This window comes from Carettochelys insculpta, chromosome 5, assembly GCF_033958435.1.
Source record: "Carettochelys insculpta isolate YL-2023 chromosome 5, ASM3395843v1, whole genome shotgun sequence".
In the NCBI taxonomy this organism is placed as follows: Eukaryota; Metazoa; Chordata; order Testudines; family Carettochelyidae; genus Carettochelys; species Carettochelys insculpta.
The window spans coordinates 116,956,399-116,983,053 of NC_134141.1; the positions used below are offsets into that span (position 1 = coordinate 116,956,399).

The 26,655-nt window shown below is 47.2% G+C and overlaps 1 protein-coding gene across 2 annotated transcripts in view; it reads left to right on the forward strand.

Annotated features, from left to right (window-relative positions):
- The window catches only part of LOXHD1 (lipoxygenase homology PLAT domains 1), a 274,986-nt gene that overhangs the window by 130,499 nt on the left and 117,832 nt on the right, over positions 1 to 26,655 (forward strand). For both annotated transcript variants that reach the window (XM_074994358.1, XM_074994359.1), the window contains exons 18-23: positions 2,965 to 3,119; positions 7,178 to 7,338; positions 15,011 to 15,087; positions 15,911 to 16,107; positions 18,429 to 18,621; positions 25,958 to 26,118. In XM_074994358.1, the coding sequence (XP_074850459.1) occupies positions 2,965 to 3,119; positions 7,178 to 7,338; positions 15,011 to 15,087; positions 15,911 to 16,107; positions 18,429 to 18,621; positions 25,958 to 26,118 (944 nt within the window). The remainder of the gene's footprint in view (positions 1 to 2,964; positions 3,120 to 7,177; positions 7,339 to 15,010; positions 15,088 to 15,910; positions 16,108 to 18,428; positions 18,622 to 25,957; positions 26,119 to 26,655) is intronic.

Consider the following 26,655-nt stretch of genomic DNA (forward strand, 5'->3'; position numbering starts at 1 on the left):
CTGCGTCGCTGGAGGAGGCCTCCCATTCCTCCTCCTCCTCCTCCGGTGCCCTGGGGGTGGGCTCCTGGGGGGGCCCCCGGGGTGCAGGGCTTGCCCCTGGGGCGGAATCCACCTCCGGGGCCTGCTGGGGCTCGTTGGCCGAGGTATCAAGAGTGGCCGGAGGGGAGGAGGTGTACCAGGGGCCCAGGATGGCCCTGAGCTCCCTGTAAAAGGGGCAAGTGACAGGAGCGGCCCCAGATCAGCCGGCCACATCCCAGGCCCGGGTGTAACCCTGCCACAGCTCCTTCACTTTACTGCGGACATGATCTGGAGTGCGGGCAGGGTGACCCCGGTCGGCCAGGCCCTCAGTCAGCCGAGCGAATGCATCCGCGTTCTGCCTCTTGCTCCCCATTACCTGGAGCACCTCCTCCTCACTCCAGAGCCCCAGTAGGTCCCGAAGCTCGGCCTCCGTCCAGGAGGGGCCCCGCTGCCGCTTCCCAGCCTGGCTGCCAGTCTGGGAGCCCTGGCTCCCCTTGGGAGGGTGCCCTGGGGGCGCTTAGGGGGCTGGGGGGTGGCCATCGCAGCGCTGGGGGGTTCTGGTGGCTGCAGAGGAACGTGCAGGCTGTCCGCGTGGCTGGGCTGCCGCCTGCACGCACTCTCAGCTTCCTGCACAGGAAGGCAGGGGGCGGGGACCTTTAAGGGGCCACTGCACGCGGTGACCATCGAGCTCAGGGGCTGGAGAGGGCGTCTCTCAACCCCTCAGCTGATGGCCGCCATGGCGGACCCCGCTATTTCAATGTTGCGGGACGCGCAACGACTACATATTCCCTACTTCGACGTTGAACATCGAAGTAGGGCGCTATTCCCATCTCCTGATGGGGATAGCGACTTCGACGTCTCGCTGCCTTATGTCAATGTCAACTTCGAAATAGCGCCTGCCACGTGTAGCCGTGATGGGCGCTATTTTGAAGTTGGCGCTGCTACTTCAAAGTAGCCGGCATGTGTAGACGCGGCTCATGGGTGTCAACCCTCCCTTCCCACACCCACTTCTCTAGGCAGACACCTGTGCTTGTCGGCTCTCTGCCAGAACTAGGCGACTACTTGTTGCTGATTATTTGTTATCCTGCCCTGATTTCAGGCCAGGACCCCTCGACTGCTTGTTTCAAAGCTTAGCCTGAATGTAGATCTGAGCCCTTGAACTATTACTGCTTGCCCTGAGTGAGGGCCTGGCTAACTGACTGGCTGTTTAAAGGCTCAGCTTGAGCCTAGGCTTGTGACCCTTGAATTGGTTCCCACCCGCCTCTGATCGTGGGGCCTGGACGCACTGATTGTGTTAGTGGAGCAGACAGTTGCTGCAGGACCACACCCATGACACTGGTCCCCTGGCTGGTTCCTGGTGTGCTGTGAAGCCAGGTGTGTAGTGAGGCCAAGCGGCTGCCCATTGACTCAGGTGGAAAAACCCCTGCCTGAGCATGGGGGTGGGGGTGAAGACACTCCCTCAAGTGAAATAGGGACCCACTTTCAATACAGTTCATCTAAAAATGGGGAATGCAGCTGGAGTGAATGCAGGTGGTGCCCAGGGGCTATAGCCAGCTTCTGGGAGAGAAATTAAGGTTACATGGGTGTTTACATTAACCCCCTTTCCTGGTTTTCAGAGGTGAGTTTGTCCAGAGTTGATATTCCAGCGGGGCCCTATCACCTGGCCACCGGCATTAACGGCACTTTGCTATTGAATCCTTTGGCTCAAGCTGCTCCCGGCCTCTGCATTTTCATATGGGTCACAGTCCTCAGAGAGGGGACCCTAGCAGGGCCCAAAGCCTGTGGGAACTGCTGAGATAACAGGGAGTTAATGGGGTGGTGAAACCTGGTGATTCATCTCACTTTTAGACTGGGTCACAGCACTGAATGCTGAGAGGAGGGCAGCAGTGTGTCTAGGAGGTGCCCATGAATAAGAGAGTCGAAGGGGTAGCTCACCACGATCTGCAACCAGGCTAAATCAGAACATGCCTGATCCCTGAGCAAGGGTGCTGCCCCAGAAGCAGGGCAGGAAGCGGATTGTGATGTTGTGGGTCATAATATACTTCTCCATCTCTGCCAGGCTGTTGGGGGGCACTGTAACCTTTGCAAGGCCTGCACCTCTCAGCCTACCATTGCAGCTGTGCTAGCATGCACAAGGGTGGCCAGGGTCAAGGCTCTGCCCACTCCCTGCCCAATCTTGCCCACATGCACAGCAGGGGGCCTTGCAGCTCTGCAGAGGCTATCTCTATCTCTGTCTCTGTGCTTCTATCTGTGATGGGATATCCAGGACAGGGAAGTAAGTGGGTGCCTTAAAGCCCTTATCCTCTTCTACAGCTGCACGAGATGGGCTGCTTTGCCCCTTGATTATCTTTCAGTGGATGATGGTGTTTACCTGCCTCCCAGGAACTGTTGTAAGAATTTATTACTTTCCAAACTCTTAAGTGCCTAAATAGCTTAGTAGCAATTTTGCTGCACATAGGCAAATGAGTTTCTTTGCACTTCCCTTTGTTTCATTATGAAAATCTGTTGCCGTATCCAGCTCTAAGCAGCTCCTTCTGTCTCCTGGAATTCTTCCCAGTTGCTCCTCTGGCTTGCAAAGAATTGGGGAGAAGGGATCAGAAAGGAAGCATAGGGCGAGAAACTTTTTCTAAAACATATATGCCTGTTTATTGGTGAGTTCAATGTCTCTTTGCCCTGAAGCTCTTACTCAAGTTTGTAAACAACTTTCCCCTCTGAATTCTTTGGTAACATGCAAGAAAGGGGAACTAGAGCTGTTTACACTTTGGGGTCGTCCCCGCCCCCGGCTTTTTCTTTTCATTAGCTACATACTGACTTTCAGCACTAAGAAAGGCCAGCACATCATCAGCATTATTACCTCCTGAAAGTTTGAGCTGGGAATCGGAATGTCTGGAATTGTGGGAAATGAGATATATTCTGAACTTGCTTTATTAATTTGTGTCTTCCTAGTGGTAAAGTACCGGGTGACCGTTTTCACTGGGACAGTAAGTGGAAGTGGGACAGATGCCAACGTCTTTGTCAACCTCATTGGGGACCAGGGCGATACGGGGGAGCGTATCCTCTACAACAGCATAAACACCATGAATAAATTTGAGAAAGGCAGTGTAAGTTGTCGCTGTGGTCCCTGAAGCGTGGCTGAAAGTGCTGCTTAAAATGTGCAGCTAACTGGGAGAATGCTGGCTCTTTTGGGAGAAAGTTGTGTATAGTTCTGAAACAGTATTGATCTCTCAGGAGCTACATGTTGCTCTGAAGCACAGGAGCAGATGCAGCCACAGGAGATTCAGCAGAAAGTGAGGTACTGATGCTCCTTGAGACAATGTGGGTCAGGAAAAATCATGTGCGTGGCAGAGGTTCCCTGAAACTGTTTGAGCCGAGAGAGCCTGAAGCGAGAAGGATGGGCAGAGGGGGGCATCCCCTTTCCTTGACAGTGTAGGGATGTGCCTTGTCTGGCCACACTAGAAGAAAGACAGGAGGCAATGGATGCGATTTCATTAGGCTGCCATTGCATTCACTTAAAATATAGGGGTGTACCTAGTAACAAATAGTGCAGTGCAAGTCATTGTCCTTTCCTTAGTCACTTCCATGTGCTCCCCACCTAGGGCCCAGCTATCCTGCTGCTCAGTCCCCATGGCCCTCTTCTCATAAGAGGAGGCAGGGTGCTACGAAAGAAAGGCAGCTCCCACTCCCACTGTATGAGACCTAGCAATCCCAAACCCCTTTTACTCAGCTACCCTTAAGGGATGCTTTCGATCATATCACTTTCAAATCCATTTATCCAATAACCATCTCCCTTCCATACAGAATACCTGAACTGGACATCCACCATGATTCTTACAGGTGAAGTTCTGCTATTATACCCTGCCTCCCACTTGACCCAACATAATCTCATACCCTCTATGGGAAAATCCAATCTACCTTGCTAGGCTGGTGGCAAGGGAACAATTCCCAACCCAAGGAAAAGAGCAAGTTGAGAAACGTCCATAACGAGCCAAGAAAGAGCCTGATCTTTTAGCTATGTGAGCCTGATATGGGTAAAGGAGGGTTTCCCCAGGGCTGCATGGGATGTAAATACTCCTGGCCCCAACCTTTTTGGTCAGCAAGAAAGGCAGAGCAGTTGCCTTCTTCTGATCTGGCTCTTCTTTCCACCCTCCCTAGCCATCTCTGTAAGGTTTTTCCCTGCTTCCTTCTTCATGATAGGGGAGTCATTTAAGGCACACTGCCCCTTTACTTTCAGCTATCTGGACAAAGACCCACTCCCCCTACATGGAAGACTTCAGTGAGCATATTCATAGCATCCTGTAAGGAAGGGACTCCTGTCTTGGCCTATAAGCTGAATGTTGGCCATTATGATGGCTTCCTGGAGAGGAAGAACTCTAGGACACTCATCAGTCTTTTGAGAATGAAAGAAACTTGCTCTGTGATCTGATGTTGGGGAGAACTGGCTTGTTGTGGGGGAAGGGCGGGGGAAGAGCAGCACATTGCAGGTAAAAATCAGAAATTCCTGATAAGACCAGGCAGGATCATTGTGCTCATTTAGTCTGACCATCTCGGTAACTCCAGGAAGTCCTATGGCCTGTAGTAATAGCTGTTGGAATGAGAGTGGGCCTTTTACAAAAACTTACTGTTTTGGTTTAAAATTTACTCTGATGTTGAATCCACCACAGTCCTGGGTAAATTGTTCTAATGCTTAAAGACTGTTCCTGGTAGCATTTGCACCTTATTTCTTCAATAAAATGGTTCCCCTGGTTCTCTTTTCCACCACATTCCCACTGCCGCACCAGATTTTTATGTCTTATTCATACAGTTATTTCCTTGTCAGAATATCATGTGATTTCCTGTCCTCTCCAGAAGAGGGTGAAAGGGCCCAGGAGGGAGACTGTGCCCTGAATATGTGGCAAGCATGGAGGAATCAAAAGGCTTGCTAGTAGCTAAGTCCACCTCATCCATGAACGAGGAAATAAGGCCCTAGTCTGACCCCAAGGGCCAACCTGCTTACATGCATTCAATTGTTGTTGACACTTTGGATTTCTGGTTTTGAGTGTCAGCTATTACAAATCAAGCATGCATCTCTTAGGGAAGAATTTGAGAATCTTATCACAGACTCACTCAAATTTCCCATTTGTGTGTGGATGTTTTAAAAACTATTTTAATTAAAAATGCAAATAAGAAAGTGAGATTCTCAGAATTGTGCCTGCAAAGTATGCATTCATAGAAGGGACACTATTTTACAAAACTAGGACTTCCGGGCTCCCACAGGAATTCTTAGAGGTCACAAGGAGTTTTGGGGGACTGTCAGGATGCCTCACCGAGCACTTAATGTGTCTAGAAAGCCTGTATTTGTGCACACTGTTGGCGTTTGCATGATGGCAGGGCTGCATAAACATACTTGAGAAGGTTGCCTGAAACTGCAGATTTTCTCATGCAAACATGCACTTTGCAAGTGTAATATAGGCACATGCATAATTTTTCAGGAACTATTTATAGGCCCAGTTTTGGAAAAACTTGCCAAAATGTAAGAGAAACTTTAAAAATAGGAGATGAGTTCCTCCAATTTGTCTACAATTTAACAGTTTTTAAATTGGAGGAAAAGCTACCACTCACCAAAGGCTAGAAAAGCAAGTCTCATTTTTCTGTTAGTTTAGAAGCCTCTTTCTAGGATGTCCCAAAATAATCGTCAGCCTCTCAGTTCATTTCAGGCAAACATATTTTAAACACACGCTAGCTAGTTTCTCATGTGTAAAACTGAGTTTTTTGGTAATTTGCATGAATTAACAGTAGACAAAAACTAAAATCAATTTTAGAAGTCCTGCTCATGGCTAAAAGCAGCCAGACTACATACACTAACATGGGATACGTTCATGAATAATTGCTCTTAGGGCAGGGTGAGCTGAAAGCTGGTGAGTGAAAGATACACGGTGCTTAACTCTGGCCAGCAGAACTTGTTAATGCAAAAAGAATGCACTTAATCAATTAAAATAAATAAAAACCAAACAAAAATAAAGTGCACACCTCTAATCTAGGTGCACTTAAACAGGTTTAATCCCTTGCTTGTATTAATTAGTTGAGCATACATGGGTAGTTTACTGATGCAAGTAAGCTAAATTGACTTAAGCCAGGGTTAAACCAGTTTAGTTTGTGTTTGTTTAAGAGTTGCACTTTTATAATTTCACTTGCTCATTTTATACTAAAATATGGTGAATGTGCATTTATTTTCATCAGTACATGGTAAGCGAGCTCAGAATTGGGCCCAGTATAGCCACCTTTATTAAATAATGTTGAATGTGCTAGATTCTGATCAGTGACTCGATATTTATGGGTCTGATTGTATAAATAGTTTTTGCTCAAACAAGCACACTCTATTTTTAACATCTAACATCGTTGTTTTAACATGTTTTACTGCCCTTTTTAAAAGGTTGGTTTTGGTGAAGACTTTTAAAACGTTTAAAAAGTAGTAGCTGATACTTTAATCCTTTTGTTAGGTAAACTTTGTCAACTTCCATCTGGGCACTAATGAAGACACGCTGGCAGTGGCACTTTTGTGCTTTCTGTAGGCTGAGGAGACAAATGCACTATGCTTCATCTAATTTTCTGCTGCCTAACAAGCGACACTTATAATTGCATTGGGAGCTTGGAAACCTGTAGTGGTTCTCTCTGTCGAAGTACTTATATGGAACCTGTTACTGAAGCATCTGAACACTTCAGTCTTTAAATACATTTATCTTCATAGTGTCCCTCTGGAGTCAGAAAGTTGCATCTCTGTGTATAGTTGGAGAACTCAGGCACAGAGATTTACCTTAATTCCCCAGGAAGTCTGAGGCAGAGCAAAGAATTGAATTAAAGTTTCCCAGGTCCCAAGCCAACATCCTTAGATCGGGGCCATTCTTCCTTTTTACTAGGGTGAGGTATGAGACTATGGGTAGGAATTAACACCCAAAAGCTCTGGCTGCTGTCCCTTTATAAGTCCCACCATATGAGTCTAGCATAGATATGCAGTTTCCTTCTTTGGTAAATTAGACTGAACTTAATCCATTCAACTGGTCCTGAGGGATGGTTTACATCCTGCTGCTCTGGGGTTGGACGATCACAGTAAAAATGCCTATGTTTCATTTTGTTTCTTAGGAGCATTATTGCCTAATCATGTTTCTTTTTCTCTCTGCCAAAGGCTGATGAGTTCTACATCGAAGCAGTGACTCTGAAGCAGGTGAGGAGGGTGAGGATAGGGCATGATGGCAAAGGAGGAAGCAGTGGCTGGTACCTTGACAAAGTGATAGTGAGGGAAGAAGGGCAGCCAGAAAATCAGGCTGTGGAATTCCCATGCTACAGGTACTGGAAATGATACTCTCCAATGTTACCTTTGATTTTTGTCCCACTTTCAAAGACCTAAATACTCTTCCAGGGCTGAAATTTTCTGAGCTCATCCACATTCTGCCTGATAATCTTTTTGCTTGGCCTGAAGGCAAAATGTGTTGCCTGGGAGATTAAGTGTAATATTGCCCTCTCCTAACAAATAGGCATCAATCTGAAGAAGACAGTGATTAACCAATGGTGGAGAGGATTTCCCAGCGAAAAAGTACAATATGCCAATGATTAATCCCATGTAAATGCAACCTCCTGCTGTAGGAAGACTCTTGTTGCTATTGCAGCCTCCTAGCCTGTTGCAGATATGGGGCCTTCTTCGGCCCTTGCAGGCATGTCCCATGAGCTCAAGAGCAGTGGCATGCTAGTCTCTTGTTGGGAGTATGCAAAATTGATAAGATGCTGCCCTGAAAACTCACTGCTGTAATGGAAGTACCCATTGCACAAAAGTGGGTGGGAACTGTTGACAAAAGGACCAAGACTCTGCCACCCAGGCCAGTTATAAATGTATTCTTCTCTTTCCTCAAGTCAATAAGTGGCCAAAAAGAAGGTGCTGTAGCTGAAGCTTCCCTATAGCTAGCACTCGTATTCACATCATACACACACGCTAACCCATATCAGCCTCAGCATGGCAAGTGCAAATACTCAAAACCAGAGGAAAACGCACCAGAACACAACTTTAACAGAGTCCTGGGGCCTTCGAACCCTGCCTTCCTCTGCAGAGGATTTTAAGCTTTGCACTATGAATTCCTCCGAAACAGGGGAGTTCATGGTTAGTTTTAAAAATGAGGTGTTCTCTTCCCACAGACCTCATAGAATTTTATATGCTCATGTAATTATTCCCAAGTTGCCAACAACTGTAAAGTCACCAGGTCCAATTTTGATCTCCTGTCAGTAGAATCAGCAATTACTCCCTTGAAATCCATGTAAAACAATGTGAGCTCAGAATGAGGCCTACTGAATTACTAAAGCCATGTCACAAAACACAGAGCAAACTCGCCAGGGATGCAGAATTTCACATGAGAAGTAAACTGATGTTCATTGTGAAATGTGGGTAAGTTTTCAAATTCTAGCCCCCTTATCTGCATAATAGACCATCATGTTATGATATTGCCACTTTTTAATACCCATTTGGTAAGTAACACATACCATGGTAATCAGACAGGCATTGACTTGGACACAAAATGTCTACAATGAGAACTGAGTATCTTTAGAGATCCTCATAAGTCTAGCGATGGGATATACTGGCTCACATTAATGGGTACTTCTGAATAACCTCATGACTGGAGCCACTTAATTAACAGCCTTCAACCACCTTGGGGTAAAACTCTGTTAAGCACTAAAGCTTTTGGCACACCATCCAGTTGTGGAAAAAATAAAAGAGTTCCTTATTAATTAAAAACAACCAAATTAAGACCTGACTCTAGAATATCTAGCTTGCACATTCAGCCTTCACACCATGAATCATTAGATTCTGCTTTTGTTTTTTCCATTGTCCAAGTGAGACCATTGTCACTCACATGGCTTGTTTTGTTGTCCTTGTGCCACCACTATCTGTTCCTCTTAGATGGACGTGGTCACATGACTGACAGAGCAGGAGTGAGTGGAGCTCTGTTCCTACCACTGGCTCTGGTGCCCGGGTCTTCTGCAGGATCATGAAAAAGTGAAGCCGAATGACAATCTGCAGTTGTCAGGGAGGCCAGAGGTATCTGAAGGCAAAGGTGCTCATCCACTGCATCCTCCCTAGGAATGAATAAACTTGTCCATGACCTGCAGTGTTTGGATGCTTCCAGTCCTGCTGGCCAGGGATAGCTCCCCTTCCCTTGCTGCTCTGGGTCTCATTCTCAGGGGCCTGCTCCTCCAGGCTACAGACGCTTCCAAAAGCTTGGCTGAGAGGAGCAAGCCCTTCCTTAATAAGCCAAAGCAAGCAGGAGGGAACGCGAGGGTAGAGACTACAATTCAGAAAGGCCCGGGGAAGCATCTGTCTCAGTCAATCGGTTGCCAGCTGGTAGATATGTTGTCGTACCCACCAGCCTTCTCTTCTGTGCCCTGATCACCTTCTGCTGTTGCATACAGCACATGGATGAAGTCAAGGGCAAACAGTTTTCTTTTTGCTGTGTCTGTTATTTAGGACTGGTCCAGGGACATGCTCTGAGCTCAGCCACTTCTGCTGTGAGCCACCACAGCCAGGCCACAAAATACTTTCTCCCAACAGGAACAGATCACGCGGGTGCAGAAAATGCCAAACCTGGTGCCACAGAGTGGCACTGAGATGTAGGAAATAATTCCGTTGTAGGGTGCTGGTTACTCAGCTCTGATTATGCTGATGCCAAAAGGACATCATCATGGATTTTCCTCTGATGTAACTCACTGAATTCTGGTTTTGTTCTTCTCATTTGTATGTGTAAGCACGTAACTAAGATTTTTTAATTTAAAAGCTTTTAACAACAATCATTTATGTAGTCCTGTGGGAACATCCACTTATTAAATCACAACAGCCCAATAAGGAGCATTAGCAAACTGAGGTACAGAGAAGCTAAATGGATTAACAGCAAGTGTGCAGCAGAGCCAAGAATAGAATCCTGGAGCAATGTCTCCCAGTCCTGTGCTTTAAATTACTAAAATACTTGCTGTAAAGAAAATGCAGTGGACTGTAGTTATTCTCCGAGTCAGTGTATTACAATGATGCTTTGAAATACATTTCCAAGAAGTAAACTCTGAGTGACTGCAAAAGCTTGTTTCTCACACCGACAGAATTGGTCCAATGAAAGATATTACCTCACCTATCTTGTCTCTTTAATACCTGCGGACTCTTTGCAGAGTGCTAGCTCATCATGCAGATGCCTTGAAATCTTTTGTGACTTTCTGACACTAGAGCAATTCAGGTTTTTTCAAAGTGAATCCCTGACAGGGATCTGTGTGTTCTAAATACTTCAGGTTTGGTGCTATGAATAGTTCTAACAATCAAAGGTATAGGTGAAAGGGTTGAATAAAATAATATCCAGTTTTACCATCCAAACTAGAACCAAGCCTATTTTGAGGATTGAAGATTTTAATGTTCACTTTGGGGCTCTGTGCAAGGCCAGGAACAGCATAGCTGAGGTCCACTAAGACAGCAGTGTCCAAGAGGGATTAAAAGATCGCCACACTTGTGGTTGTTGTCTTTCCATATTTGCCACATTTCCCCCTCCCCCAGACCCAGGCATTCCTAGCCCTCCCCTGACCAAATAAATGACCCCCTCCACAGCCAGGCACCCCCAGACTCCCATTCTAATTCAATACTGGTGACTCACCAGAGTCACTGGAGCTGCTGCCAGAGCTGCCGCCATTGCCACCATGTGCTTCTCCCACCAAGCAGTGGGGCATGTTCTCTAGAGTGGTGGACAGCCCTTCCCACATGCGACTCTCAGGAGGAGCTGCATTTACAGGATCCAAGAGCCATATGTGGCTTGAGAGCCATATTTGCCACGGTGTGGTATCCTATTCTCCACATGTGGTGAACGTATTGGACATCCCTGCAGTAAAAGACGTTTTTGTAATATCTTGCACATAAAAATGAAATAGAAATCAAACAGTCAAATCTCATGTTAGGCCATATCCTCAATGCATGTAAATCATCATACCACCATTGAACTGGTTTTATACTAGCTGGGGGTATAGCTTGATATTGCTAGCTCAGCTTTGCAGACCCAAGAAATGTGTATATTTGTTGTAAGCTTTGGATAAGTGCCCAAACTTGACCCAAATCTCTGAACTGCATCATCACATCACATTGTCACTACATTTTCACATCACTGAGATTACAGAACCTCATTTTAGTCTGATAGAGTGCATGCAGCTGAGAATGGTACCAGAGTGAGTTATGTGTATATCAGAAATACCTACACAGATGTGAATAAACTAATTAGGGATTATGGTTGATTTTGCTTTGCAAACAAAGTAAAGCACTTCGTGCAACAGTACTTTGGCTGTAGAGTCAAGTGGAAATGCTATTTTAAATGGCCCAGTGTTTTCAGAATGTGTTGATCCATTCATGCTTTGTTTATCTAAAACCTAGATGATGTCATTCTGAACCTCTTTCATTACACATAGAGTTCTTTTGTCCCCCTGAATTTTTGCAAATCCCACTGCTGAGCATGTGAGGTACCCTGAGATTGAAATACAAGGAACAAATATGTAGATGCAAGTGCAAAGGTAGAATGTGTTGCAAATCAAAATCCCTCATCTGTCATTGATCGCAACTCTTCATCTCGCTTTGCTTGTGGGGATGCTGTCCTTGCTGTGGCCTGCTATTCTCTTGGCTAACACAAGATCAATGGTTGAACAATTATAGCTGCAATAAGCCATTTTGATTGATCTATCCCCACGTTTCTCTTCACCAGCCTGTAGCAAACTTTCCACACCAAATTTAAACTCTTCCTTTCCTCTTCATCATTAGTCTCCAGCAAAGAGTGAACCTCTCTTCAAGAGAAGTCTTCCTTCATGAAGTCCCTCATGACACTACCTTCTCCAAAGAAGTAGTTAATATTTGCCTTTCTGCACCCAAAGTTCTGTTTCTCATGGAAGATATTTTGATTCTGTCACCTTGGCTCATGGGTTATTCTTGGATTCGCTCCATATTGGATGAATACAGCAGCAACAGTGAAGAATACAAAACCAGCAACATGTGCACCAGCATCTGAGGAAGCAGTTTTCAAGATGACTGATGCTAGATCAGTTCAAAAAGCAGTTGGCATAAAGTTGACTGTCGCAGGGGCTTCTCTCTTCCTGACAGGCTTTCTGCATTTAGAGGATTGTGGGGTGGACAGAATTTAAGTTCTCTTTCCTGAGGGCACCCCATTTAAATTCCATGTATGCAGAAGCATCTTGACTCTTGTGATAACTTAATCCCCTAGTTGTTGAATACCTGCCCAAGGATGGAGCCCCTGAATCAGCATCAAGGACTTCACGACACAGAGGTACTAGTAATCAGTTCCAACAGGTAAACAAAAGCCAAACCAACCCCCAATACAAAGACTTCCTTCCTTAAACACATGCTGTGACACACTCTTCTGGCGTCCTCCATGCTCTCCACACTTAGCTCCAATTCTTTACAATCACTCTCTCATTCTGCAACATAGATAGCTGTGCTTCTATATCCCAACAGTCCTTCTCACTCACCACTGAAAATGAACATCGTACCCGATAACCTACCACAGTGTCAAACTGGTGTTTCTTCATGCTGATGTAATTACTGTACCTCTAAACCTCTCCAATGCACATGGCCACATGTTTCACAGAGTGAAAGGGAAGAATACTGGGTAGATTACATACCCGACAACCAACAGAAGTTTAGTGCAGAGATTGGGGTGAGGGAATGACATTACATATGTCTCCTGCATGCTGCCGTGTACTCAGTGTTATTGCAAAATTGTGGTGGCTACTTCATGGTCCGCTTGAATATTCTGGCCTACAGAATATTCCTGGTGCCTTTGCCAGCTCTGCATTCTGCTTTTTGTTTGGACTTCCTGCATATGTCTGTTTCTTCCACATCATACCTGTGTTCGTATTATTTCTGTGTACAGGGGTGAGAGGAGGAAGGAGGTTCTAACTTTTTTTTTTTCAGATGGACAAAGTTACAGCCTGACAAATTTTAAAAGAAATACAACCAGCAAAACTGGTGGAAAAGGGGTTTGGGAGCTCAGGGCTTGATCATGGTTTCTGGATCCCTTCACCTGTAGGTCACCATTTAAATGCAAATGGTACAGATTGAAACTCTCTCATCTGGCACCCTTAGGACCTGACCAGTGCCAGATGAGAGAATTTGCAGGCCCACAAGAGGTCAATATTGTCTAACAGTATTACCGACACTTCCACTGCTTCCTGGGCTCTTACAAAACATTTAGGGGTAAATTAGAGCAAAATAACAGCACAGAATACTGAAAGCCAGGACTGGTGGCTGGAATTTTATGGGACCACAGGAATCTTGGCCACACCTGAGATAAGTGGTCATCCAGCTGATTATAACCATGCTGGATTATAACTATGCTGGATTATGGATGTTGCTGGACAAGAGTTTCAGATTAGTGACATTCAGTCTGTAGTGACTTTGAAGGTGTTATAGCTTGATGACAGTTTAGTCTATGAGAAATGAGAAGATGGCCTCATTCTGTTAGTTGACATTTGTCCATATACTAAAAGCATTGACTCAGTAAGCTCTAACTGACTTCCTTGTTGCCTGTCTCGGCAGCAAAGCAGAAGCCTGATAAAAACTGAACTCCCCTCTGCCTTTGTGCGATGGGTGAGGATGGAGCATATTGATAGAGCACAGCGTGGGGAAACTTGCGCTGCTTCTGTGCTGCACCTGTTTAGTGGATAAAGAAAACTTCAGCCTGTAGGGCTGTCAATCAGGCACTTCTCAACAGCATTATCTTCCCTTTGAAAAGTGCTTTATACAGACCAACTTATTTCATTGTGTCCCCTCCCTTTTTACTTCTGGAACTTATTATCAAACTCCTGTCTCTAACTGGGTTTTAACTCTAACATCTAATGTTTTGAAATAATTTGTGCTACAACCATCTGATAAGGGACATGTGAATCTCTGTTAATACTACATTAGTGCTGAAATGATTGCAATATACAGTGTGTTTGTGTGTGTGTATTTCTTTTTGGTTGTAATTGTTTGTGGCTCTTCCTTTTTAAGTTTTAAGGCCCAGCAACAACTTTTCCTCAGTTTTCTCTCCCACCCATCTCTACAGAGATTGTTTCCACCAGTGGAACTCCTTGATATGTCCCCTTAAATAACCTAATGGTGTGCTGTTACATGAATGTTGCAATGTAAATAAATTCCTCCCTCCTGTCTTAGCATTGCAGGGCAAAGCATGCTACTTACATAGGACATCCAGCCCTGGAATCAAGAGGCACAGTCCAATAATCATCAGAGAGGTAGCCAAGTTAGTCTGTGTGTTCTAAAACAACAAGAAGTCCTGTGGCACCTTCTAGACTAACAGATATTTTGGAGCATAAGCTTTCATGGGCAAAGACCTGCTTTGCCAGATGCATCTGATGAAGCAAGTCTTTACTCACAAAAGCTTATGCTCCAAAATATCTGTTTGCCTATAAGGTGCCACAGTTCAATAATATAATCCAGCTGTTGTCTGGGGAAGGAGAAGTGTTTCCTCATCATTCATTGAAAGCACAGGATGAAAAGATGGAGGAACTGGTGGTTATAAGAAAAGAGGTCAATACCCTGGTCTGATATTATTGGTAAAATAAAAGACTATATGACTATAAGAATTTCCAGATAATGAGCAAGATTTTCAAAAGACCCAGCTTTTCTATTTGCAGGAGTGATTTGTACCTGCTGAATTTGCACTTCTGTGTGAAGGCAGATGGGAGTCACAACAGATGCACCTCTACCTGTGTTGCAAATGGAACATGAGCCTTTTGAAAATATTAGCTCTTATTGAATTTATGCTAATTTGACTGACTTCTACAAACTCATTTGAACTAGGTCTTATCTTCGCAGATGGATGGCCACCTAAAAATGTCACTTTATCTACACTGTATGTAACAAAAAGTAATACTGTATTTGCCTGGACCTTAAAACCCCTGAACATGGTAAATATTAGGCGATAACTTACTTTTATTTACAAACCAGATGGCTTGACAAAAATGAAGATGATGGTCAGATTGTTCGAGAGTTAGTACCAGCTGGGGAGTCACCAATCCTGAAAAGTGAGTTTGATCTGGGAGGGAGAAGGCTTTCAGTTTAGATATTTATTTACATTTTTACCAATGACATCTAAGAAATGTGCACTGGACCATATTGGAGGAGTTTTCTGATCTTTAATCATAGTTTATGAATGGGATTAATGCACATACAAGTGGGTGACTGCAACCTTTTTGTATAGTGGAAAGAATTATTTTTTTTAAATTTTGAGAAAAAATTTTAAGAACAGCTTTTTTTTTATGTGTGTGTGACTACAGACTTGGATCCTTAACATTTGCTTACTTTGCTGGGTGACTTTTATTTTATAACAATGAAATTCAGCCAGTCCAAACAAAAAAAAAAGAAAGAGAAATAGAGATAAAGAAGACAATGCTCCTTTATTGGGACTTTTAGACACTGGAGAGTGATTTCATAAAACATTACTAAATGGAGAATGACAACATAGCCCTAAATAATTTGTTTGTATGCAAAAAAGTGGGTAAAATCAAACAATAGGTATAAAAGTAGATAAAGCTACTTCAGTTTCTAACAAACCTTTGTTTTTCATTATTGGGTAATAATCTAACCCTGTGAGTCTCTTATCAGACATTCTCAGGGCACTTATAGATCTATTATGGTTTTCACCACTTGTACAGCTGGTGAACACATCACATAGGTTTATGAGATCCTTCCTGTCTGCTGTTGTGGGCACGCCTCTAATGCAAATGTTCCCACGCCTCTCTCATTTATGTTTGTTCTCTGTTCTAGTTTGCAGCGAGCTTCAGTGATTCAGGGTGAGCTTGCGCAGTGCATCATGTGTCTGTGTTGTGTACATTAATATTTCTTTAGATGTCAGCTATCACATCAGTGTGAAGACAGGGGATGTTCCTGGAGCCAGCTCAGACTCTAAAGTTTTTATCAAACTGTACGGTGAAAAGGCCAACACCAGCAAGGAGCCTCTGTTAGTTTCTGATAATGACTTAGGCAATTACTTTGAACGTGGACGAGTGGACGAGTTTACTTTAGAGACGCTGGACATTGGAAAGGTAAGACATAACCACAAGTGAGTCAATATTGTATGCCAGGGGTTGGTGTGCAGCATGGTACCAAGGGTACTGCTACCCTGTAAAAGAATTTGACCATTGAACAAAACGTTACAAATCACATTTTCAAATAGGCTGCTGCTGTTGCCATTAGGGATTTTTCAGAGGTGCTGGTTTTCACATGTAAGGCTGTGTCTACGCTACAAGATAAAATTGATTTTATTAAAATTGATTTCTTAGCGCTATGTTTTATCCATTCGATTTTGAGCATCTTCACCTTCCCACATGCTCCCCACAAAATCAACTTACTGCTGCCATACACAAGTATCTTAAATCGAGCTTAAATCAAATGCTGCTACAGTGTATTGTGGGAACCTGTCCCACAGTTCCCTGAGCCCTGTTGCATTCTGGCCCCACAAGTAGATGTGGGCATATGATATCATCTTCCCTCATTTCATTCCCCTCTTTCCTCTGCCATGATAAGTATGTTTAAGTAGACATGATTGTTACACTGAAACTTGAATGGATCATCGGTAATGGGCCATGGCGGCTAAAAGATGGTACCCAGTTGACAGCCACGCAAATCGTGACTGCTCATGGAGTGCTTCTCTCAGGCTTGGTCTGGATTTGGGCCACCTGCAAAAGAAGACCCTTATGCCCAAGTAGACACAGTTGTTACACTGAAACTCAAAAGAATCGTCAGGCTAAAAGATCTCAGACTACAGACAGATTTGCACATGGAAAAGAAGGCCCTTAGGACATGAATTTTGCCCGCTGCAAGCCTTACTTTGACAGCTGTGGTGATTGTATAGCCTTCACTGAGACATGTATGGCTTGAGGTAGCTACAAGACCCCAGCTGCGGCCAGCCCCTTACAATCAAGACTGCTGAGGGAGACATCCTCCAGGTGGCTAAAAGAGCCCTGGCTGCAGCCAGCCCCGAAAATCGTGACCCTCACTGTGCGCAATCTGCCTGGCACCTGGCGCAGCATGTCCTTTTATTGGTTCAGGGTCAAGCCACATGATGCGGCTGGGTGCGGGAATGTTCCAGAGTGTGTGGCGCCTTCGGGAAGGAGGGAAGGAAGGGGATATGGGGGTCAGGACAACATGTAAAGGGCTGAAAAGAAGTTTCTCATACTACCAGACAAGCACAACCCCAACACGCAGCCTAGCTGGCACATGGTACAGAGGGCCAGTGGCTGGCACCAGACAGTGCAGAAAAAAAGGCAGATAGCAGGGGTATACACAGAAGCACTGACCCCACATCAGTGCTCCTAACAAACACAAAGAAAGAAGATTTTTCAGCCTCTCATGACCCTACAGCCACGGGCTTGCAGGTGCCAGATTGTAATGGCCCTGTTGCCTAACTCCTATGCAATTGAGAGCAGTGGGCTATGTCTACACTAGCCCAAATCTTCGAAATGGCCATGCAAATGGCCATTTTGAAGATTGCTAATGAGGCACTGAAATGCATATTCAGCACCTCATTACCATGCTGGCAGCTGCGGCTCTTCAAAATTGCCACTTTTTGCTGCCGTGCGGCTCGTCCAGACAGGGGTCCCTTTCGAAAGGACCCCGCCAACTTCGAAATCCCCTTATTCCCATCTGCTCATAGGAATAAGAGGATTTTGAAGGTCCTGGGGTCCTTTCGAAAGGACTCCCACTTGGACGAGCCTCGTGGCAGTCAAAAGTGGCAATTTTGAAGAGCCACGGCCACCAGCATGCTAATAAGGTGCTGAATATGCATTTCAACATCTCATTAGTAATCTTCAAAATGACCATTTGCACGGCCATTTTGAAGATTTGGGCTAGTGTAGACACAGCTGTGGAGATATAAGATCCCAGAGCGGAGAACTGTGGTACATTCTGGGACACATAAAGGACATCCATGGAGGCTAATGAATTCGATTTACAGACGTGCCGCATCCTTACTACCCTTCATTCGGATTCTTAAATTCAAATAGAATGCTACACCCGTCGCGTTACTTTGATTTTAGGATTTCGATATCAGGTCGATTTTAGTGGTCCATAAATCAAGGTAATGGAATTTACAGTGAGGACAGGCACTTGGAAAAACCAGGCTAACTGACTTAAAATCGATTTTATCTCCTTGTGTAGATGCAGCCTAAGGGAATGTTTCTATGTGCAGTGTGGCACTCTGCCTGCCATGTTTAAGGGCACATTGTATGTTCACAAGCTGATACATAGAGACGTGGTTTGCATGCACATAGTGTAGTAACAGGACATGTGAGGAATGCAGGCTTTTATTTTATTAGGTAAATGCTTTCTTTGTTCTCCTCACCCCTTTGTGTTTTTCCTTTTCAAGATAAACCGACTTTTGATTGGACATGATAATGTAGGTCTCCGATCTGGTTGGTTCCTGGCTTGTGTCCAGATCACAGTACCGGTCCATGGAAGGCAGTACATGTTCCCATGCAACCGATGGCTTGACAAAGATGAGGCTGATGGGAAGGTGGAGGTGGAGCTCTACCCAAGTGAGATTGTGTCCATTGACAAATGTGAGGGAGCAAAGTGTTTGTTGATTTATTTATTGTCTATATTGTCATAAATCTTAAAGAGGCCCAGGAATGAAGCAGGAGCCCATTGCGCAAGGTGCTGTATGAAGAAAAGAGTCCTCAGAGAGCTTATCACCTGTGTGTAAAGTAAGAGCTAGCAGCTGGATACGGAGACATAGGCAAGGAAACAATGATACAATATTGGCCAATATGATATGCAATGTTAGAAGCACACTGAGCCCTGTTGCTGTGGTTATTTTTAACCATAACAGAAAAAATTTAAAAAAAAATCATAAGGAAAAAACGCAGCTGGGTTTATTCTAGCATTAACAGGGTTATTGCTAAGATGATGTAATAGGTCATCTCCATCTATGACTTCTGAGGTTCCAGGAAGAACTGTGGCTCTGGACACACTCAGAGCAGTCAGACACTATTTCCCTTGCTGCAACATCGAGGTATCTCATTGCTGACCTGGTGTTACCATGATGTTCCAGATTGGCATCCTCACACAGCTCTTCCAGTCCATTACAGTCTTGACTTGCAACAACATCTGAATTTCCAGTCCCTTGTCCCCTTTGCGAAGAGAAGTTTTATGATAGATGCAGATGATCTTGTTTTGACAGACACAAGTGCGTTCCTTTTCACTTAGAACCAGGATTAAAAGTTGACCTCATGCCCCAAGCTGGAAAAACCTGGTGCATTTCTCCATTGCTTCACTTAACTTCCTCCCCACTTCTACATAAACTTGCCAGAGTTAATGCTCTGTTTTAAAAGCCCCTATTTTAGAAGCCCAGTAACTGAATTGGGAAATTGACTTGACCTTAAAGTCAGAGGTCTGATGGAGAATATTTTTATCTTCCACTCTTGGGCCAGGCCAGACTACTTTTCCTGAAAGGAAACTCAGGATCTGGTAAATGACTCCTCTTGCATTCTCAACCAAAGTATTCCCCTGCCAGGGAATATACATAGGTCCATTCCCAAGTGGGGTAACAGCAAAAGAGTTTCTGAATGACTTGCCAAGAGCGAGATGGGAAATCTGTGGGTGGTAGACATTTGGCGTAATTCTATGAAGCAGCTGGAACAAGCCTCCTAGACTTACGCTAGCTCCCCTCAAGCTAACAGACTAAAAGTAGTGTGGCTGTTCAGGAGAGGGAGACCAAGTCCAAGGTTGCCTAGGCCCTGGGGTTGAAGCATGGGAAGATTGGTTCAAATCACTGTCCAGCCTGCAACATTCACACTCCTGTATCCTGGTAGTTCAAACAGAGCTAGTGTGAATTTGTCCACCTGGGAAGGCTGCACCCAGCTGCAGTGCCGACAAATCCAGACTGAACCTGCTGGATCTGTGATTCTTAAAGTGTGGATAGGAACTGCAAACTGTGGCACCTTATAGACAAAAAGATATTTTGGAGCATAAGTTTTTGTGAGTAAAGACTTGGAGAGCTGCAAATTTTTAAAACTATTTCAGGGTGGGCAAACGTTAGCTAAGCAGTATTGTTCTTCATCTAATATTCTAATTTTACAAACTCAATACAGATGTTAGTCTGAATGATCTAGTGCAGGGGATCTAGGGCTCCATGATCCCCTTCTGGCAAAAAACTACAGGACCTGGGGTGGGGGACAAGGAAAACCTGAGCCCAAGCTCCACTGACCCAGGCTAAGGCACTGAAGCTTCAGGTTTAATCCTGAATCCCAGTGAGTCTAACGCCAGCCCTAGTGACCCCATTAAAACATACACTCAAGCTGCATGTGGCTCTTTGGGCAATTAACTGTGGCTTTTGTTTGGAGCTGCACGCCAGAGGTGCCATCCACTGCTCTGCGCATATGCCCTGGCACTTAGCGGGAGAAGCGCCTGGTGGCAGAGGGGTTCCAGTGGGTTGCCAGCATCGAGTTTGAGCAGGGGACTGGAGGTACGTAGCTCTGAGGGAGGACAGTGTGCACCGGCAGTCAAAAAAGCAAATAGGACGTTAGGAATTATTAAAAAAAAGGGATAGAAAATAAGACAAAGAATATTTTACTGCCCCTGTATCAAACTATGGTACGCCCATATCTTGAGTGCTGCGTGCAGATGTGGTCTCCTCACCTCAAAAAAGATAATTTAGTATTAGAAAAGGTTCAGAAAAGGGCAACTAAAATGATTAGGGGTTTGGAACGAGTCCCATATGAGGAGAGGCTGAAGAGCCTGGGACATTTCAGTGTAGAAAAGAGGAGACTGAGCAGGGATAAGATAGAGGTATATAAATCATGAGCGGTGTGGAGAGGGTGAATAAAGAAAAGTTATTCACTTGTTCCAATAATATAAGAACTAGAGGACACCAAATGAAGTTAATGGGTAGCAGGTTTAAAAATAATAAAAGAAAGTTCTTTTCCACTCAGCGCATAGTTAACCTGTGGAACTCCTTGCCAGAGGAGACTGTGAAGGCCAGTACTATAACAGAATTTAAGAAAGAGCTAGATAAGTTCATAGAGGTTAGGCCCAAAAAAGGCTATTAGCCAAGAGTAGAAATGGTGTCCCTGGCCTCTGATTGTCAGAGGATGGAGATGGACGGCAGGAGACAAGTCACTTGATCATTGTCTTTGGTACATCCACCTGGCACTGGCCACTGGCAGTAGATGGGATGCTGGGCTAGATGGACCTTTGGTCTGACCCAGTAATGATCATTCTTATGTTCTTATGACATTGGGTGATAGCAGGGAGGTGCCTGCCTCTGGAGGAGGAATATAGGATTGGGTTAGAACGGAGGGGGGGAGGGGCTGCGGGTGATTGGTGGAGGGGGAGAACATTGAGCCAAGAATTATATATTTATTTTTATCTATCTATATAGAAAATATAAATAGATAGAAAAAAATAAATTTATAATATGTGGCTCTTTGCACTTTATGCACACGGCTCTTGATCCGTAACTTGTTGGCCACCCCTGAACTGTATTATTAGACAAATTGGTCAGGTATTTTTAACAAAACAGAATGTGTTGGAGATATTTCTGGGAGGTACCTAAGCTTATTAAGATAGAGATTGACAGTGGAGCCATGAATTATTATCTATGTGGTTATAGACAATATGGGAGCATCTACACTAGCAAGTACATTCGAAATCCAGATCAGAAGAGCGACTTCTTTCGGAAGAACCCGCGGAGCATCTACACACACGGTGCTCTTTCGAAATTAACTTCGAAAGAACTCCCTCGTTCTTTCAAAGTCAGTCCTCCCATCCCGGGATGGGAAGAGCGCCCTCCTTCGAAAGATTATTTCAAAGGAACCCATGCGTAGATGCTATGCGGCCCACTCCTTCGAAAGAGTGGGTCTTCCATGTCTGCAATCAGCTGGCAGGCGGCAGTGCGGTTCCCAGCACAAGCGGAGCTCTATGGCTCCAGCGCCTGGCCGCCTTTCAGCACGTGGGTTCCCAGAAGCCCTCAGGCAGGAAGCTGAGAGTGTGCAGGCAGCAGGGAGCCCACGCCGCTGCACAGCCTGCTCCCTGGCACGATGCCCCAGTGAGCCCTGAGCCCTGCTCAGCACCATGGCCAGCGCCCCCGAACCCCATTCACCTGAGGGGTCCCCCATAGAAACTGGGGAGCCCTCCCAGGACAGGAGCCGCCCCCCCCCAAGCGCCAGGCCCCCTCCTGGACCGACGCCGAGGTGCGGCACCTCCTTGCCCTCTGGGCAGATGAAGACTTCCTGCACCAGACGGGGGTCCAGCGCTGGAAGGTGGAGGCGTTCCAGCAACTTGTCACCGGCCTCACTGGCCAGGGTCACCCCACCTGGACCCCTGACCAGGTGAGTTCTAAGGTGAAGGAGCTGCACCAGGGATACTGCAGGGCCCGGGACATGGCCGGGTGGTCAGGGGCAGCGCCCACCAGCTGCCCCTACTATAAAGATCTGGACCGCCTCCTTGGGCCCAAGGAGGCGGGACCCCCAGCTGTGCTGCTGGACACAATGGTCCTGGCAACGGAGCAGGAGCCTGAGATGGGGACAGAAGAGGACCGTCTCGGACCCACGCCCAGCACCAGGCACCTCTGGAGGCTGGAGACCACTAGTGATGACAAGGGCTCAAGCAAGGGGAACCTTGTCATCGACACCCCATCCAGGCCATCCAGCTGGGCCCCATTCGTCCGTTCCTTGCCCGACTTCCTGGAGGGACCCACAGGTAGGTGGCCCACACACCAGCCACTCCAGGACTGAGGAGGGGGCATCCAGTCTTGCCCAGGGTTGCCACAGTCCCCCTCGTGCCTGCCACCCCAGGGCCTGTGGACTCCACACAGCCGCATTTCCTGGGCCTGGACAGGGGGCCGACATGCAGCGCTCAGCACCACGTGGGTGAGACAGCACCACAGACCGGTGGCTGTGGAAGGACTGGGCAGGGACAGCGTGGGGCAGCCCGTGCCCTTGGCACCCATGCAGGGAACCCCAGGCCATGAGCATCACAGGGCACCCAGTGTGGGGGGGCACAAGTGTCAGTGGTTGGGACTCATGTCCACCCCCGCTCTCCCCTTTTGTCTCCACAGCTCCCATAGCCAGTGGCCGGACCAGCCTCACCACCGAGGGCAAGGGGGAACAACCAGGACTCCCTGCTGTCCCTGTGCGGGCCCACCACCGAGCTGTCCGCCGGCACCTCCTGGGTGGGGAGGAGAAGACGGGGAGGCTGCCCACGCTGCAGCGCTGTGGGACCTTTCCAGCATGCTGCGGGAGTGGCTGGAGATGGAGCGATGGGCCTGGGACCAGGTGGTGACCAACCTCAACACCCTGACGCAGGCCGTGGCCGGCCTCCTGGCCCCGACCGCTGCCCCATCGCCACCCACTCCCGCAGCCGCCCCTCCTGCCCCCACCCCACCATCCCCCGCTCTTCCTCCCCCTTTCCAACCTCTGCCCACTCCCCGGTCTGCCATCCGAGCCCACCACCCGCAGTGAACCCCCCGCAAATGCCCAACCTCACTGCCCTGATCCCGACCCGCCTGCCCCCGGCCGACCATGTCCAGCTGTTTCACATGCGGCTGGCAAGGGCTGGCCAGGGGTAGGCCATGGCTCCCACCCCCTGCGCTGACCCTGCACAGCCCATACAGACCTTGTCCCAGGTGCACCCCTACCTGCCTGTGGCACCGGCCCCAGCCTAGCCCCGATGGGGCCCCCAGACACGGGGAGGAGGACGGGCAGGGTGTGGGTGACAGAGATCATGCCCGTCGAGCCCCTAGGAGCGTTAAGCTGCCCCACTCCTGGGAGCCCACCCAGGGCCTCTCCACCCCTGTAAATAGTTACCCCCTGCCCCACCACCCATTCCACCCCCACTGTATAGTTGTATAGTTGTATATATAGTTGTAAGAAGACTTAGCTTTGTTATTTATATAAACTGTTTATTTCTGTGTTCTACCCCCGTGTCCCCTGTGCATGTGTGTGTGGGGGGGAGTGTGTAGTGTGATGGTGTGTGTGTGTGTGCGCGTGTGCAGGATGGTGGTGTGTGTGTGCAGGGTGGGGGGCTCACCATGCTCCCTGCTCAAAGGCCTGGCGCAGGGCCTCCCAGATCTGCACCCTGTTCTGCTGGGCCAGGAGGCACAGGGCAGCAGCGGGGCTGCTCGTACCCGTACCCCAGCTGGGCGGCCCACCCCTGCATGTAGGGCTCGTTCTTGGCCTCCACAAGGTTATAGAGGGTGCAGCAGTCCCTGACCACTGTTGGGACATTGGCCAGGCCCACCTCCAGCCTCGTGTGCAGGCATCTGGAGCACCCCTTGAGGGGGCCAGATGCCTACTCCATGGTATTTTGGGCCTGGTTCAGCCACTCAGTAAAACGGTCCTGGCTCGGCTGGATGTGCCCTGTGTGAATGGGTGGGCAAGTCCTGCAGGGGGTAGGCCGCATCCGCCACAATACACGGTGGCATTGTCGTGTCCCTGATGGGCAGCTCCTGTCGGGGGAGGAAGGTCTCCTCGGCCATGCTGCATCCCAGTTCTGAGTTCCTGAAAACCCTGGTGTCATGGGCATGGCCGGACCAGCCCACGCAGATGTCCTGGAACCGGCCGTTGGCATTGACAAGCATCTGCAGGACCACGGAGTAGTAGCCCTTGCGATTCACATAGGCCCCGTGACTGTGCTCGGGGGCCCTGATGGTGATGTGGGTGCCATCTAGGGCCCCGAAGCAGTTGGGGAAGCCCAGCTTCTGGAAGCCCTGCATGGCATCATCCAGGTCCCATTGTGGATCAACTGCCGCAGGAGCACCTTGTTGATGGCACGGACAACCTGCGGGGCAATGAGGGGGTGTGCTCATGAGATTGGCCTGGGCTGCATCCTGTACACCCACCCCGCACCACTCACCACCCCGTCCCCAATGCGGGATGCCCCACCACTCCCCGATAGGGCCCCTTGCTGGGATGCCCTTCCTCCTGCAGTGTGGGTGTGACCCGTCCATAGCTTACCTTGATGAGGACGGCCCCAGTGGTGGCCTTGCCCACCCCAAACTGGTGGCTGACGGATCAGTAACTGTCCAGAGTGGCCACCTTTCATAGGGCGATGGCCACCCTTTTCTGTAGGGGGAGCGCTGGCCTCATGTGGGTACCCCAGTGCTGGGGGACTGGGGTGACCCAGTGGCACAGCTCCTGGAATGTCCCCTTGGTCATCCTGAAGTTCTGTAGCCACCAGTCATCACCCCAGTCCCCCAGCACCAGCTGGTCCCACCAGTTGCTGCTTGTGGGGAAGCTCCACTGGCAGCAGGTGACCCGGGGGCCTGGCTGGGGACATCGTGCCCTGAGGAGGGCCTCTGGGAGGGCGGCTAGCAGAGTGGTCACCCGGAGCCACTGGAGCACAGCGGCCAGGACCGCAGCCAGTGTGCTGGCCATGGCGTCAATGCTGGGATGCTGCCGCTCGGGGTCCATGAGGGCCCAGGATGCCTGTTCCACACTCTCTCTCTCTTCTCTGCCTGGGGACAGGCCTGTGGGAGGAGGCACTTTAGGGGGATGGTGGGCGGCGGGTGTCAGACCCAGAAGGGCTTCCGCCATGGAACCCCGCCCATGGCACTTCCTGCCCCTGCCTTTTCGAAAGAGCGCCCTGGTGTGTGTGGACGCTCTCTTTCAAAATTGCACTGGGAGGTCTTTTGAAATAACGGACTGAAACTTCGGTCCCCCCAGCACATGTGGACGCTCCGTTTCAGAAGAGTGTCTTTCAATGTTCTCTTTCAAAAGACGTTCTTTCGAAACAAAGCTGTAGTGTAGATGCACCCTATACGTGTATTATAGACAATAATTAATTTTCATTTAAAAGCAATTCTGTGCCAGTCACCATTAGCAAAACCATCTCAGAATTAAACTCAGGAACTTTTGTATGTTCACTTCTCCATTAAATTTATGTTTTCTTTTCGAATAGTGGTGAATTATGAGGTATCTATAGTTACGGGGGATGTGCGAGGAGCAGGCACCAATGCAAAAGTCTTCATGCAGCTTTATGGCGAGACTGGCAAAAGTGAGCTGATCACCCTGAAAAGCAGGTCAAACAACTTTGAGAGGGGAACAACAGATATTTTCAAGGTATGATGGTGGCATCCGTTACTGTTTATCTGAGGGGAAAGAAATGAAAGCCAAAATAATGTACTTGTAACAAAATGGCAAAGAACATTCACTTTTTCTTCTCTATTGTCTTTTGTGCTTCACAAAAACAGACTATATGTCAGGTTTCCATGCACTAGTATTTGGGATGCAGGCACTGTCAGAGAAAAAAAATGTTCATTTTAGGCTTTGTAAAACTTTTGTAAACCTATATTTTGGCCTTAACTGAGTGGCTTTGTCTCTTAAGTTTTCATTAAGATTTTGTGTTTAATTGAAAAAACAGACATGATGTTTTGTCATGTTTACCTCAGAATGTGCCATTTATCACACATGGCACTGAGATGCAGATTACTGGCCCTGCCAAGCCTTGCTGCTGACATTATTAGCCTTTGTTGAATAGGAAAGAGTCCTCCGATTGCGCTAATGGCATTAGAGATGATGTAAAGCTGTGTCATCCCAGGAAGCATGCTGTTTCCAAGGGGTGCATCGTATGCCCTACTGTACTTCATTTGTCAAAGG